Below are 15,725 nucleotides of genomic sequence, written 5' to 3' on the forward strand. Positions count from 1 at the left end.
CTACTAAAAGAGTAATAATTAAATGTCTTACAACTTTTCTTTTTACTTTTATGAAGAAAACCATGTTTTGTACCGAGTGACTTAAAATAAGTTTAAGAGTTTGATGGCTAATTAGTAAATGTGAAGATATACCCATTTCTTTTTCCATTAAAAAGGAAAAAGCAAGCTTAAAATTGGTTAATATCTTTTTGAATTTAATTTTATATTTGTTTTGCAATTCTTTTGATTTTTGTTGGCATCTTTTAATTTCTGAAGGAACTTCATTGTTAGAAAATATTTTAGTTGGTTTTCCTTATTATTTTTAGATTTTTTATAGTTTTCACTTGATTTTCGCACATTTTTTATGTTCTAAATACATGTTTTCTTTTTAAAAGCAAGTGTATGCCCCTTGGTCAGGCTCGTGTATGCTTAAGTTCTCAAAGCATTCAGGCATAGTTTATGCTTATTATATGCTTAAGAATCATCATTATGATTCACCCCGAGCCAAGTTTTTAATGAAATTTCAGAAATTTTGTGAAATTTGTTCAGATTTTGGGAGCAGTGGAATGTTAACTAGTCGTGGAAAGTCTTATTTTTTACTTGACCTCTACCAAACCTTTTTAAACAGATAAAAACGACCACTTGAAAAATATTTTAGGCTGACATATATGCTGATGTTATACTTTGGAATTCTGCAAATCTGAGCCTTCATATGCTTATAAGCGTTATGCTTACAAAAAAAAACATGTACTTTTCTTGATTTTTTATGTTCAAGATTCTTCAAATAGTTTGCTGTCTATTTCATAAGTTTTCTTCTTCTGGTTCACTTTCAGGTTCAGTTAATAATGACTCGACAATTAACGATGTTTCAGTTTCCACAACTTTCGGCAGTAATGAATTCTCAATCGAATTTTCCAAAGTCCCATTTAAACTTTCTAGACAATTGGTCGATGTATCCGTTAATGTTTTTAAAGATTCGATACCAAAAGACTCATCAAAACTTTCAAAGTTTATAGTGCTTACAATAGCTGAAGAGTTTTCCTCTCCTAAGATTTTTCTGCGTTTGGACAAAGGAGAAGATGGAATCACTCCTCCTAAGAACTTTCCACGTTTCGAAAAAGGAGTAGATGCGATCATTTTGAAAGCTTTCCTCTACTACAACTATTTTTGCACTCTAAAAGATTTTCAATCCAAAAGTTTTTTTTATTGGCTAGAAAAACTTATTTAGGCGCGCAAATTTAATAGAATCTAATTGATACTAAAAAAACGCGACTGAGTTGAAAGTCACGACATTGAAACACGCACAACTTAGATTTTGAAATTTCTGCTATTGAATCAAAAATATTCCCAGCAAGAGGCTTTTCGTGAAAATGAAAAATCACAACCAAGGAGCTAGCATTGTACAATTTACGACTGCGAGGGAAAAAATCTTCCTTGTAATAATTTGCATTGCGCTTAAAAATGTCAGACACAACAGTACCAAGAAATCATTTATCATATTTCATAAACATTTTGACCTACACGTTTTTTTTTATAAGGAACCTTAACTTTGCTCTGAGCCTGGAGTTCCTTATTTTTACAGAAAATTTCAGCCTCAAAGTTCCTTATCGAGTTCCTTATTTACATAGCTGCTAGGTCAAAGGAAACTATGAAAATGGGTGGTTTTATGGAAACATCGACTATTTCAACAAAGAACTCGGAGAATACAAGATAATTGCTAGTTCAAGTGAAAACTCTTACTGTTCCTTAAGACTTGTTTTCTATCCTCAGCCTGGGCAGTTCCTTAACAATTCCTTATTTTTTGGACCATTTTCAGCCTCGAGTTCCTTATAAACGTGTTCCTTATATTAGAAAAAACGTGTATTTCACTCATTTCTTAATTTTTATAGCACCCTCTGCATCCCTTTCAAAGCAAAAGGAAAACAAGGACACCAGAACATTGCGTGATGAGATCGGCCAAATTTTTCGGTCCTGTGCCGGTAGGACTTGAACTAGGGGCGCCGCGACCGATGCCGCCCTGTTTTTTGACCCTGCCCGAATAAAAAGTCGAAAACGACAAAAAACTTTCTGAGTTTGGGCACATCTCAGGTAAGTTATGGCATGTCTCAAAAACCTGAAAATTACCATAATTTTTGAAGGCCATTAGCCGGCAGAAAATGAGGAAACCAATGATTTGCAACGAAGGATACCATGATGAAGTTTCGCTGTAGGGGTGTTACCTAATTGTTTACGCCCTAATTTTCGCGAAAAACCGCAAAAACTAAAAAATGCTGACGTCAGCAAAACTTGTTTTTTAAATAACTCCAGTTTGGCTAAAGATAGAAATATGAAATTTGGACTGAAGTTGCACATTATTAAAAGGATCATTTTGCAAAAAGAAAATTTTGAAATTTTGCTGACATAAACACTTTTTTGCAAAATTTCGTATGTTGCTGATTTCTGCTGACGACAGCAAAATTTTGAAAAGTCCTTTTTTGAAAATTGACCCTTTTAATGATGTGCAACTTCAGTCTAAATTTCATGTTTCTACCATTAGCCAAACTGGAGATATTTAAAAAACAAGTTTTGCTGACGTCAGCACTTTTTGGTTTTTGCGGTTTTTCGCGAAAATAAGGGCGTAAACAATTAGGTAACACCCCTTCAGCGAAACTTCATCATGGTATCCTTCGTAGCAAATCATTGGTTTCCTCATTTTCTGCCGGCTAATGGCCTTCAAAAATTATGGTAATTTTCAGGTTTTTGAGACATGCCATAACTTACCTGAGATACGCGCATTTGGAAGTTAGGAATTGATTTGATGGCATTTAATGGGTTAACATCCAGTTGATAAAAAAAGAAAAATAGAATTCTGGAAAGTTATTCTTTTAAGACGTGCAGTGGAAAGAAATTGAACATATTAGTTAAGTTAACATTAGGTTTTACTGCCCAACAACCTGTGATACCTCTTGTTATTTTTTGGATTCAACCCACCTAGTTATTAACATTGATATAAGTCCATTCCATTCAAGTTGGCGCTCTTTTTTGCTACCATGTTCATGTGGGAACCACTACATAGACATACATATTACAAGAGGATTCGTCTAATTACACATGGTAGCAAAAAAGAACGCCAACTTAAATGAAATGGACCTCAATATAAAATTCAACAGTACCGAAAGGTTACCCTTTCTTCCCCATTGAATTTTAGAGATTCATTTTATTTAAACATTTTTGGACACTGACTTCGTTTTCAACTATTCCAGTATTATTTCAAAGTCTTTCTTCAGTGTTCAAAATAGATTTTCGCGTCAGACGGAAATAGGGATTTACACAAAAAGCTACACTCTTCACATTTTGCGGACCTATTATTCTTCAGTTTGTTTATGGTTACAGTCCTCATTGCAAGTTCGTCTTTTAACTTTGTGCTAAAACTAATGAAAAACTATCGGTGATAGTTCTTTATTCGTGAGAGCCTGGTAGACTGCGACATTATCTTCAAAACTCCTTTTACTCAACTTTTAAAACGCAAGGGTTGATAGGCGTATTCTTTCAGTGTAAAAGCTATTCCTAACAGGAAGTTACCGAGAGTGAAAAACATCATATTTTCTTTTTTGCCCAGGTTCAGAATGTAGTCCAAGCAAACAGGTTATGATTACGGGCATGGATGAGTGGCAATGGGTGGAAGAGTAACTAGTTCATACCTGAAAAATCTTACCAAAGTTTGCAAAAACAAAAATATAAATATAAAATATAAAGAGGTCCATAATCTTTAGAGGGTCAATATTTCCGAAAGATTAGAGAAAATTCGAAGAAAAAATCAAGAATCAGATCAATTTTCTGCAAAAACCTCCCTACTCTTAGGTGCCAAATAAACGCCCCCACCCCTCCCCGCTTGTTAATTTTTCAAAAATTCCCCGTCGGACCTTATATAGCTATTTTGGCAGGATGTGTGCTCTCTAGAGAATAGCTTTTCGACCTTGGACATATGGCAGTCCCATCTTCTAGCTGTTTTTTATAGGTCCAAGGATTTTTGGGTTGAGAAATAGTCATCAACGAAAAATGACACCCCTGTCTCAGTGCCCTGGTGAAACTTTTTTCCTCATTGGAGATGAAAATTTCTATCAAAATCCCAATGGGAATAGAAAATATATTGCATGCAGCTCGAAAACGTCAGTGGGGAAGTGGGGATGGTTTTGAAGTACAATTATCTCTAATGTCCCACTCGGTGGGGTTGATATTTTAGGTTATTTTTTCAACCTGAAACGATATTTTGGCTAATTTTTCGAGTGAGGTGGAGACTCGACGAGTCTGTGGCACAGGGGTGTAAAATTTGCGATCTTTAGAAAGGAAAAGAAAGTTGATGGTATTTAAAACGTGGTATAATTTTAATTTGACTCTGGTCTTCACTCAGAACGAGACTTAAGTAGGGCCTCTGCTGGCTTTGTCGTCACTTGAAGAGTTTGTTTGTACTTTTGGATATTCATTAAAAACTATCAGATTATAAAACAGTGAGAAAGCCAGGGTTTCCGCTTCTTTTTAACTTCCAATCAACAATGAAGTAACCTGCTGTTGTGTCTTAAATTTAGACCACCTGAAAAGTATTTAATTACATTATTATATTTGCATAAGGCCTCTTAGGTCACGAAATTAATTTTTGAGGTGTAGAATTAACGATACAACCACACAATGTTTGAAATGAAGCCTTTCACACAAAAAATGTAAATTAAAATAAATAAATGAATAAATAAATCAAAACTAAATTTTCAACTATTATCTATGAAAACAGAGTGTTTTCTTTACCCTAAATTTCATAAAGTACGTGACGTGTTAAACACTCTTAACATGTTTTGGACAACCCTCCAATAAAAAGAAGTAACTATATCAGAAATGTTTTGAAAGGAGGTCTTTTAAAAATTTCCAAGACCTTTCACGTTAGGATTTTTAAGGGTAAGCCACATCTCCAAAAGTCGCAAAAATACGATTAAATGCTACTAACTAGTAGTCAAATTGATGAAAATATGATTTCCTACTTTAATTTTGAGAATACGAGAGATACCGCTAACAGTTTCAATCTCTATTTGAAACAGAGTTTATTTTAACTCCTCAAACACTCGCTCAAATGACTAGCCTGTCCAAGACAGGTACGGCTTTTTTCCATTGTACCGTGCCCTCTGAAATAGCGAGCACCTCACCAAAAACCGAGATTTTTCATTCCATTTCTTGGTGAGTTCTACTTTGACGATTTTTGAAAAATAGAAGCCTTTCAAGTGCTTTGACGCAATACCGTGCCCTCTGAAATAGCGAGCACCTCACCAAAAACCGAGATTTTTCATTCCATTTCTTGGTGAGTTCTACTTTGACGATTTTTGAAAAATAGAAGCCTTTCAAGTGCTTTGACGCAAATTCGATTTTTTTCGCTACTGCAGGAAATTCGAAAGCTAAAAGTGATGTAAAAAAATCGAATGTTTGGAGCCCCAAACATTCGAAAAAGTCGCAGAGTGGAATAGAAGTTAGTTGCCCTGAGTATCAGAGTTTTCAAAAAACATATCAACCTCTGATGACCAAATGTAATTGAAATGATTTTTTTTTGCGAAGGAATCCTCTACATGATTCCCAAATGTATAACAGTAATTACTAAACTATTAATTATGGCAATGTTAATTTAATGGAATCGAAATAATAGAAATGTCTTTATGTTATGATTTCTCTGTCGCTGACTCTTTTTAAAAAGCGTCGATGACATCTTTGAGTTGTGTTTTCAACGACGCGAATAAAAATATCAACTTGCAATTTACTCTAAGATCTTGGATTGTCGTCATGGTTACTGTTCTCTGCGTTGATTGCGCACTCAGTAGAATCTTGATTGGTCGGCACAGGTCGAAATATGGGAAAGCCATAATTGACGGTTTTTTGAAAAAACTTTCGTAAGCATATGATATGCACAATGTGAGGCTAAAAAAAGTTTGCTAAGCCTAATGAGCCTCAGCACAAATTTCTCGAATGCTTTATAAAGCAAAATGGGTGTATGAGTACTTTAATTAAGGACAGAAACTTTCGCATGCAGAAACTTTCGCCTTTTTCGCGATTTCGACCCTTTTTCTCGAAAGTTACTGCCTGGTAAAAAATTAAACCTGAAAAACGCGAAGGAACTGTTTGCGAAAAAGGGGTGCTGATACAGGGGTGTTTTCATAGGGCGATTTCCCAATGGTAATATTATCTGTTTTTCATAATAATGAATTCAATGTGATGTGTTTTATGCATAAACCTCAGCATCGCTTTCCCAGTGTCGTTTGAGTATCATGGTAAACGCTATGGCTTAGCAGCTCAAGTTTGTAAAATCACAGTGTCTGTCAGCGCCCTGATTCCTACTCCTTCGGGATTAGGACCCTTTTTGATACATCCTGAATGCTCACGTCAGTCTGTCTGGAAGGAAAACCTCAAATTATTTTCTTCCCGGTCGGGGAAAATGAAGTACGTAGCGTGGTTAGCAGGGAGCAGACGGGGCTGCCTCCTCGTACGGCGGTTTTTCTCAGGGGGTGTCGAAATGGAAGTTGCGCTATAAGGCCTTTCAGAACAAAATTCTCAGCGCCATTTTCTTTTCAAATCCAAAAAAATATGGTAATTTTTCGAGAAAAAAAAGGGAATATTGGTAGAGAAATATTCCCCCTGGTAAAGGAAGTGCGAATTTGTCAACGTTTCAACATTTTATCTCCCACCGTTGGTCACCACATCACTGGTAAATGTTTCATCAATTTGATTATTTAGTAGCGAATTTTCTTTGAAGAAGTCCTATAAATAATACGAATCATATTAATGAACCATGTTAATGTGAAGGTAGGTTCGGACATTTCAAAGAGCCATAAATTGAATCTAAACCAGTATAATTTGATTATCCAAAATTGTAAACGAACTAACTTCGACCAGCATTTTTTATCAGATTTTATTCAAGATTTCAACAAGTTCGTGTTGACGTTCTAGTGGGAGAAATTTTATATGATATTCCATTTGAAATTTCAATCGATCAGGTATGTAATTTTTTTACATTGAATACGGTGTACACATAAAAATAATTCTTAAGAAGAGAAATAGTTCATTAAAGACCTACACACTTAGCAATCTCCTCAAATTTTTTCATAGATCAAATTTCAAAGAATTTGCTGGACATACATACTAAAGTGATGACCCGTGAAAGAATTCAAGGTAGGAAATTATTATTTTAAAAAATGTATTGTTTTTCCATACATAAACCTCGCTACGTTTTAAACGTTATTCTAAAGGCCGTTACAGTAAAAAGTGTCTAGTATAAAATATAATTAAAATGATTGATCGTCCTGAATATTTTCAATGTAAAGTTCAAACACAGAAGCGTTTTTATTTTATTTGAGTAAAATTTAAAACATATATGTAGACGTTTCGTTGTCATCTGATCACCATCATCAGTAAAATTGAAATGAAATTCTATGTCATAAAATATCATTTCATATTCTAAGTTGAAAAAAATTTAACTTTTATTTTAGAAGAAAGTCATATCACGATCAAGAAGAAAACGAGCTGCCGAACGAGCTGATAATTTTTTTATGTGTAAAGCTTTTTTATTTTAAGGACAATTTATTTATTATATTTCCAATAAATCATAAAAATATGGGATCTATTTTTCATTGTTTCGTAAAAGTTTGAATATTGGAAGGATGAGAATAGTAGAACTAAAAATGCATCAGGAATTAAAAGTTATGTACCTACATTTTTAGGCGTTCTTTTTGGGTACTAAAATTAAATTTAATTTTCGTGCACTACAATTCTTAATTCTTTGAACTTTTAGTTTCACGATGGTTTTTTTTTCGAACAGCAGGGGGAATCGTAAAACAGATTTGTATAATACAATTCATAGGCTAATTTTTTTTGCTTCGTGATGTCTACGTAAAGTCAATCACGAAAATTATGTGTGAAAGTCCTTAAAAGCACTGTCCAAGGTGAATCTCTGGAATCATTATCTTTATTTGAAAATTAAAATGTCTTCGCTCAACTCGTCATCTGATAGCGGCAAAAAAGATAAGCGGTGGTTTTTAAAACTTTTATCCAACCAGAGCGTAAACTTATTTCGCGTGAAAAGTGGGAAACCCATTGCAAGCCAAGCCGGAAAAGAAGTTGGAAATGTGGTGGCTGTGAGAGAAGGAAAAGATGAAGGGCAGATTATTGTAAGTATTTTAAAAAAATACGTAATTCAATTTTTTATAAACTTTCTTTGATCAATAGCTACAGTCCACCGAAGTTGGTCCATTTTATCTGTTTTGCCCGTTTTTGACCTATAAGCCTACTTTAGAGGGCTGTGACTTTTGATAGAAGAAATATATGAAAGAATTAAATACATACTTGAAATCAGCGAAGTTCAAAGATGAATTGAATTAGTTTGGCTCATTAGAAAACAAATTTAATTTTGTTCTTCTTCTTTTTTTTCATTTTCAAGTTCTCCTACTCATAGTTATCTTTTCAACGAGTTATGATTTTTAATAATGTTTTTTCCTTCAAGAGCAATTAACCAAACTGTGCGGACTGCAAGTTACAGCAAAATACACACAAAATGCTGAAAATAATAACACGTGTTAAGGGAGGATATAATAAAAATATTCTTGTGAACATCATGAATATCAACAAAGCGTGGTACGTTGACTTAAGGTTCTTTTTTACTTTTAAGGTGATGTTTCAACATGCAACAAATGCTGTGAAATTACAAATATGCGATTTTGAATGGACAGAAAACGAGGATTGTCAGCCGTTCGAAAAATGTGTTTGCGATGCACAGAGATTCATTGAAAAATTTAATTCGCTTTTAAAACCTCGATCGGGAAACGAAACATCTCCTATTCCAAGCAAACGACCTTTAGCAACAGCTGTCGCTAGTTCCTTATCAAAAAGACGCAAACAAGACGAAGCACAAGGATCAGGAACAGAGACTATGGATGTTTTCTACAGTAAATTGAAGACGGAAGGAAAAATGTCTTTTGGTATGTGTCATACATTCTCTTCACTACGTGATCACTAAATTAATTTCCTTGCTTCTTTTTCTACACTTTCTTCATATGCACGTAAAGTTACTCGTAAGACTTAAAGGGGGGTTTGTACTTTTAAGATGTGACGGGATTTGCCCTTTTTTAGTACGGTATTACGGGATTTGACGAAAAAAAAAGACCTTTAAAGGAATAGGGAAATTTTCCCAACTTGCCTACTATTTCTAAGTCTTCAAGCAGAGAATTTGCTTACCACAATATCAGTTTCTTTGAAAATTAAAAAATGTTAACAAAATCCAAAAAATAGGAGTATTTTAAAAACTTTGAATAGTTAGCACTTAAGTTTACAGGAATGTTTACTTTTTTTTATTTCTTAAGCAAAGATTAATTTTTGCTGAGCCTGGGCATTGCCTGGGCATATGCTTATAAATTTTCTGAATTTCTATTGTTCTATAACACTAGATCTATAGTTTTCAAACCAAAATCTCACCCTTATTATACTTATAAGCGTTATGTCTATGAATAACAAACTTGTGTATTCAACTAAAACCCTGGACTTTCTATAAATTTCACTTAAGGCAAAAATAAATAAATTTAGTGCTTCCGGAAACTATTGAAGTTCTATTTCAATGATCAAAAGTTATCAAAAAAAGCAAAAAAACAATTTTTTTCCGGCCGGCCGCATGAAAGCTTTTTTTCCTTCACCCGCATTCCGGAAACGCTACATTTTCTAAAATTATATTTCTTTAAATCTTTCACTTCATTCTTAATTTGATTTCTTAATTACATATTTGAGAAATTTTTTCAATCTATTTCTGACGAGAACAACGCAATAATTTACGCTTTTTATTTAGGTTATGTCGATATTCCAGTAATTCAAATGGCTGGTGCGACCAATAGATGAAAATTTTGTCAAAAACTTGAAAGAAGATATAAGAAAACACCCGCTCTGTGTCCCCAACCTGTAATTTGCCTGGTTGAGAGTGTCAATCGGTCGGAAGATTACAAAGCTGGACAAACAAATGTTTACACGGCGATTGGAGGAAACCATCGTCGTCGTGCAATCATGGACCTTATCACAGATGGGACTTTTGATGAAAATACTACCTTGTCGACTGCCCTTGTTTTCGGTAAGAGCTTTCTATAATAAATGTGCCCAATTCCTTTTTTGTGATTATAATGTCAATACTTTGCTCAGCCTCAATCATGTATTACATCAGAGAGGTATTAGTATGCTATTTGGATGAATACACGCTTTTTCATTTCATCATTAATATTCTTTACTTTTCCGGAAAAATCTTCTTAAGGTATTCTTTGTCAATTTAAAACTTTTCAACTCTGTAACACAAAACGGAAAAAAATTTATTGTAATTTCCTGAATTAATACTATTTCGATGGCAAAACCCTGAAATTCTTGAAATTGTTAGTGTAAATTATTTTAGGAGAGAGAATCAAAGAAATCTCAAAATAGAAATTCTGGGCTTGCAAAACGAATTTCATGATTGCATTAATATTATTGTGACATTCTTAACTTTTTGATCAATTCCATTGTCTTTATAAAGTATATTCTTTAAAAAAAGCATGTATTAGATAAATTTTGAGTGCTTTTGAGCGCTGTGATTGGTATATCCAAAATGGTATTTTGTTTGTTACGATTAGGTGTCTAGCTCACGAGATCATTCTAGATAATTTATTTTCTCAATTCACTACCTCGGTCACTAGTCTACACGTTTTTGTTAAAAGAATAGTATTTATAGTATTCCTAAGAAATTTTCAAAATTAAGGGTCAAATATTCTTACATTTTAAGACTTCATACAAACATGAAAATGACCTTTTTGAGAGTTTGAGCTCATATAAAAAAGACTGTAATTGAGGTAGAACGTTTTGCGTTCAATTTGAAACATTTGCATAAATGTCCGAAATTTTACGTCGTTTTGAATATGATTTTCTTTTGTCTCAAATTTAGGTCTTGATGAACTTGAATGTTTGGAATTAGGCATAGAGCATAACCGACAAAATCAGCAGCTGAAGAAGATGACAAATAGGGACAAATTAGAAATTTGTTGGCGTGTTCGAAAAAGTTCAAACAAGAAACAGTGGAGGCAGCGTTGTTTCACAATCTTCAATGAAGAAGTAAGAACAATTCGAAATCATCCGAAGCAACCTTCTGTTTTCATTACCATTAGCTTGGTAATTGTTTTTCTGACGCCTAAAATGTTCTGTTTGCACTATAGATTTTTGCGAGCTTCTTATCAACATTATGCCTTGTACCTTGCCTTTTTACTAGATGGGATTCTCCTAAACTCGAACTTGTAGTTTTTGCGAGTTAAAAGACAACAATTATTGACCACATTTCTTCTTCAATCTGCATTTTTCTAGGAATCCACGTTAGAATATTATTTCGCAATTGCAAAAAATGGATGACAAGATTGTCGAAAACGTCATCAATATCATGACGGTTTACAACAACACCAACAAGTTTGAGTGTAAAATGAGCCAGTTTAAAGAGCTTCTTAATCTTCCGTCAGAAGAAGTAAGAGCAATTCTGGAGGACTGCTTCTCAGAGCCGAAGCAAATCAACAAGAAGGCAAAAGCGCGAAAAGAGATTCAAGATGTTAAACTCGCAATTTCGGACAGCGTTGGAATAGAGGATTGGGATGTTATCACAGAAAGGTATAAGATTTTATTTAAGCCAAAAACATGCTTTTGTAATTTAATATACAGCTTAAAATGCTCTTTTTTAATATGCCAAATTCAACTCCCTCTATTGACTATGCTTAGGTCATTTGAACTCATCTGATTCCAAAAATATAATTTTTCCAAGCTTTACTGGGTCGAAAAGGTACTGCCTCTAGAAGGTGAATCCCAGCAAAATAGGTGGTTTTCAGCTCCATCTCCTATTGTTGACTGGGGAGAAATCATTATACTGTTGGAATCAGTATAATTCCAAAGTATTTCTGTACCAAAAATGAGGCTTTGTCAACTAAAAAAATATGTATATTAACCATGTATGTGAAGTAACTTTATTTTCTCTATTTTAGCTACCCTATATTCGCAGAAGAAGAATCTTACACCCATTTCTCAGGACGAGTAAAACGCGGGAAACCTATTCCAGACTCGTTTAAGACGTTCATTCGAGGTGTTTTTAAGGACACAGAAAAAGAAGAACGCAATATTGAGCTTTTGGAGATAGACTTGAACTCGCCAAGACCTTGCTTCGATAAAATTCGTTCCTTGGAGCAACCGATCAAAAGTTGATTGTGAACACCAAGACAGTAAGCATCTATTTTTTTCTTATGTTCTTATGTAAAAAGATAAACTTCCTTCAATATCTTTGATCTTTTAACTTAATTATTCATTGTCTCGGTGTAATTTACCATTTTCCTCTACGTACAAACAAAGATTCCCTTATAGTTTTAGAATTCAAATCCAAGCAAAGTTTGCAGAATGCACAATTTTAGTGGTAACATGTGCAAAAGGGCGTTTTTCAACAACCGTGACTATACATTTTTCAACTTTACTTTTAGGATCACACAGAACATTTTTATGACGATTTGGTTCGACAATACATTTCGGTCAATGTGCTTTCGGGTGAAATCGGTGACCATCAAATCACTTTTATAGTGAACCCTGATACAGAGGAATGGATGTCATTGACTTTGAAACTAAAGGCTATTCTTACAAGTGCAAAACTAAACTACAGAGAAGTCCTGGTTACCGAAGAAAATGGTTAGTACATAGCTACACATACTGTACTTACATATAGTCCTTCCTTCCATTTTCATTTGGATAATGCCTTTTACAGACTTCGATTAAATAGTGATACCAATACTCTCAAAATACTTAAAAAATGTCGATCGTTTTTTGCCTTGAGTAGAGTAAGAAAAGAAACTGCTGCTTTCGAACAAGCGCTCTATTTCATTACTTTGACGCAATCGCTAACAATTATACAAATAAAAATAGATCGACTATAATCGAATACATTCACCGACTGCAAGGAAGGGTTTCTAATGGTGCACCTATTTTTCATCTTTCACAGAGGCTGTATCAGGTATTTTTCTGTGACCTTTTTAGGAAAGTCCGTCTTGATGGTTGTTGGAAGCACTACAAAACCAAGCAAACGATTTACAGCAATCAATGGACACTATTTGGAAGAGATCAATAAACTTGATGGTTGTGTTAATGGCTTATTCGTTCATATATTTAATAACAATGGTAAATTTTTATTCTATTAGTTTTCATTTGGCGAACATCCTGAGAAAGAATCTATAAAAGGCCTCCTATAAAGGGACGATAAAATTCAAAACAGAGAGTCCAGATATATCATATGTATTATTTTTCGTACTGGAAGAAAATTGAGTTTTGATATATGGGGATCTACACTTGATGCTAAAATAATGCTTCAAATACCTTAGAATGAATGATCAACCACTTTTTTATCTGTTTGTTATAAGTAACACAATCTCTGAAATTCTAAACAATATAAATCACAGCACAGTGCTCATCGATAACGACCTGAAAGAGTTGGAAATTGCGTACAGTCTCTCCACGGACGATGTTAATTTCGAGCAAGATGTACTTGAGAGTCTCGAGAGCAACGAAACGGTGAACGAAACTACCTGATTATATATAATGATTACTTTTTTTCTCAGGTTTTATTTTAATATCTTTCATCTTGTGTTGGAAGCCTTTCAAAATGAGAAATAAATTAGATTAAAATTTTGTAGAAAGATTTTAATGGTGTGAAATCGTTCCAAATTTTTATGCCTTCCTGTGTCTCAAAGGAGAAAGATTTTCATTGTTTGTTCTTTAAATCAATGTACATAATATTAACATTTTTAAAGCATCTCGTTTTTATATTGCTTAGTAATCTGTTGGGCTTTTGTAGTGTAAATGCTTTATCTTGTACTATAATTATTCTTTTACACCAGATATATTTTCAATATTCCAAAATAATTTTATATTAGAATAATTGACATTAAATAATTTATCTCAAAAATCAAAATCAATCTAAAGTTGTGTCTGTCTTTTTATTTGAAATATCTTATCATTAATTAATTGCCTTATTGATAGGTTGATAAAGCAACTTTTTTTCGGAAAAACAAAAACATTGAATAGAATAGCGATCAGCTATCAGATCCTTGTTTTTGACAAGAGTCATACGGGTATACAGGATGCAGTCCATTCAGTTGTTTTTGTTTTCCGTTTGCCTTCGTCCTTGTGTTAATCGTGTTAAGTGTTTTGAAGTAAACTTTCTTTCTTGTGTAAAAACTGCACGAGGCTCAAAATTCGGAACAATAAGAACACATTAAGAACAACTAGACTCGACGTGCTGAAAGAATATGAACAGCTAAGCCTCAACAAAAACTTACTGTTTGATACAAAAATTCATTAACACCATTATGGTGATAAGTAAGTTAAATTCCCCGAAAAAAGAATACATCATGTTTATACATTTCGAGCACCATTTAGACCTTTTCATAAATTACGTCACGAACATCACTTGCCTCGTATTCAAACAATTGCCATGGTGATTACGTCCCATGTCAAAAACAAGCAAGACAAGTAATGTTCGTAACGTAATTTATGAAAAGATGTATTATATCTGAAAGTCTGAATAGAAAAAACACCAGGAAACAGCACATATTTTTTCGAAAATACTAGCAAATGCTGGCCACACAATTTTGTGAAAACGCAATCAAATCTTGGCCACTAAAAACATCAGCTAATGTTGGCCACACAATTTGGGGACAACACCAGCAAATGCTGGCGACACACTTTTTCAAAAACACCAGCAAGTGTTGGCCACACACTTTTGTGAAAACACCAGCAAATGCTGGCCACACAATTTTGTGAAATCACCAGCAAATGTTTGTCACTAAATACACCAGCAAATGTTGGCCACACACTTTTGTGAAATCACCAGCAAATGCTGGCCACACACTTTTTCAAAAACACCAGCAAATTCTAGGCAGAATCTGGATAATATTTTCCACAAGCTCTTGTTAATTATGATGTACCAGCTAATACAACTTCCAGTTAATATCTATGAAGGGATTAATAATTTGTTGTAACTTAGCAATAAATTTAACGCTTGTCTGCTGGAAAAAATGTGACTTTCCGAAATTCAGGAGGGAGTATACAAATATTACTTACGGGTGCTGGAAAATTAATTTTCAGGCAAAAAGTTTCTTTTTGAATACAACTATGCTGGAAAGGTATTTTTCTGAGTTGAGGAAACAATGTTGTTGTAAACATTATCCAAGTTCTCTTTAGCTTTGGTAAGTGAGTTGAGTGTACTGCGGGTAGGACGGCAACGATGCTTTTTCGAGATCGATGTAAGAGTTTCTCTTGTCTGAGTAATACGTCTGTTTTGGAAGTCGTTTGATTCTTAGATTTCTTTCGGCAAGATTTCAATGGCTGCAGTTTTATTGGCTTCAATAAGTCGATCATACTTGTTGGAGATAGAGATGTCTCCCTCTAGGTCAGTTAGCGCATTGAATTTATTCGAGACAGAGACAGTGTTACGATTTGCAAGTTGTCTGTCCCTAGACACAGCTTTCCAGTCAATTTTGGTCATAATATTTTCTTGAGGTCTTTTACTTTTTCTGTAGCTTATCATGCAGTGACAACATCATACAATCCTGCGATCAGAGTTGACACTTTCAAGAGAATCGTAAGAATGAGAGTTTTTGGCAGAATTGAACCACTTCCGTTTGATTAAGATGTAGTCAAGTTGCGCTTTTTGGCCAATTGGTCTC

The 15,725-nt window shown here is 34.0% G+C and overlaps 2 protein-coding genes and 1 long non-coding RNA gene across 3 annotated transcripts in view; 2 read left to right on the plus strand and 1 right to left on the minus strand.

The window, feature by feature from the left end:
* The window catches only part of LOC136814105 (E3 ubiquitin-protein ligase RMND5A-like), a 185,532-nt gene that overhangs the window by 139,818 nt on the left and 29,989 nt on the right, over positions 1 to 15,725 (minus strand). The gene's annotated exons all lie outside the window — the stretch shown is intronic.
* On the plus strand, positions 7,968 to 9,867 carry LOC136814052 (uncharacterized). The gene is made up of 3 exons (XM_067070551.1): positions 7,968 to 8,153; positions 8,651 to 8,960; positions 9,818 to 9,867. The coding sequence occupies exons 1-3, from the start codon at positions 7,968 to 7,970 to the stop codon at positions 9,865 to 9,867; spliced, it is 546 nt and encodes a 181-aa protein (XP_066926652.1).
* Positions 9,913 to 12,210, plus strand: LOC136814047 (uncharacterized). Its single transcript, XR_010847592.1, has 4 exons — positions 9,913 to 10,093; positions 10,931 to 11,097; positions 11,344 to 11,637; positions 12,006 to 12,210. It is a non-coding gene; the product is annotated as an uncharacterized lncRNA (long non-coding RNA).

This window comes from Clytia hemisphaerica, unplaced genomic scaffold (assembly GCF_902728285.1).
Source record: "Clytia hemisphaerica strain Z4C2 unplaced genomic scaffold, Clytia hemisphaerica genome assembly, whole genome shotgun sequence".
Classification (NCBI taxonomy): Eukaryota; Metazoa; Cnidaria; class Hydrozoa; order Leptothecata; family Clytiidae; genus Clytia; species Clytia hemisphaerica.

Excerpts from the sequence above, each read along its gene's own strand:
- LOC136814052 (XM_067070551.1), top strand. The coding sequence starts at position 7,968 with ATGTCTTCGCTCAACTCGTCATCTGATAGCGGCAAAAAAGATAAGCGG. Across the intron at positions 8,154-8,650 it reads AAGATGAAGGGCAGATTATT|GTGATGTTTCAACATGCAAC; the intron begins GTAAGTATTTTA and ends TTTACTTTTAAG. Across the intron at positions 8,961-9,817 it reads GGAAGGAAAAATGTCTTTTG|GTTATGTCGATATTCCAGTA; the intron begins GTATGTGTCATA and ends CTTTTTATTTAG.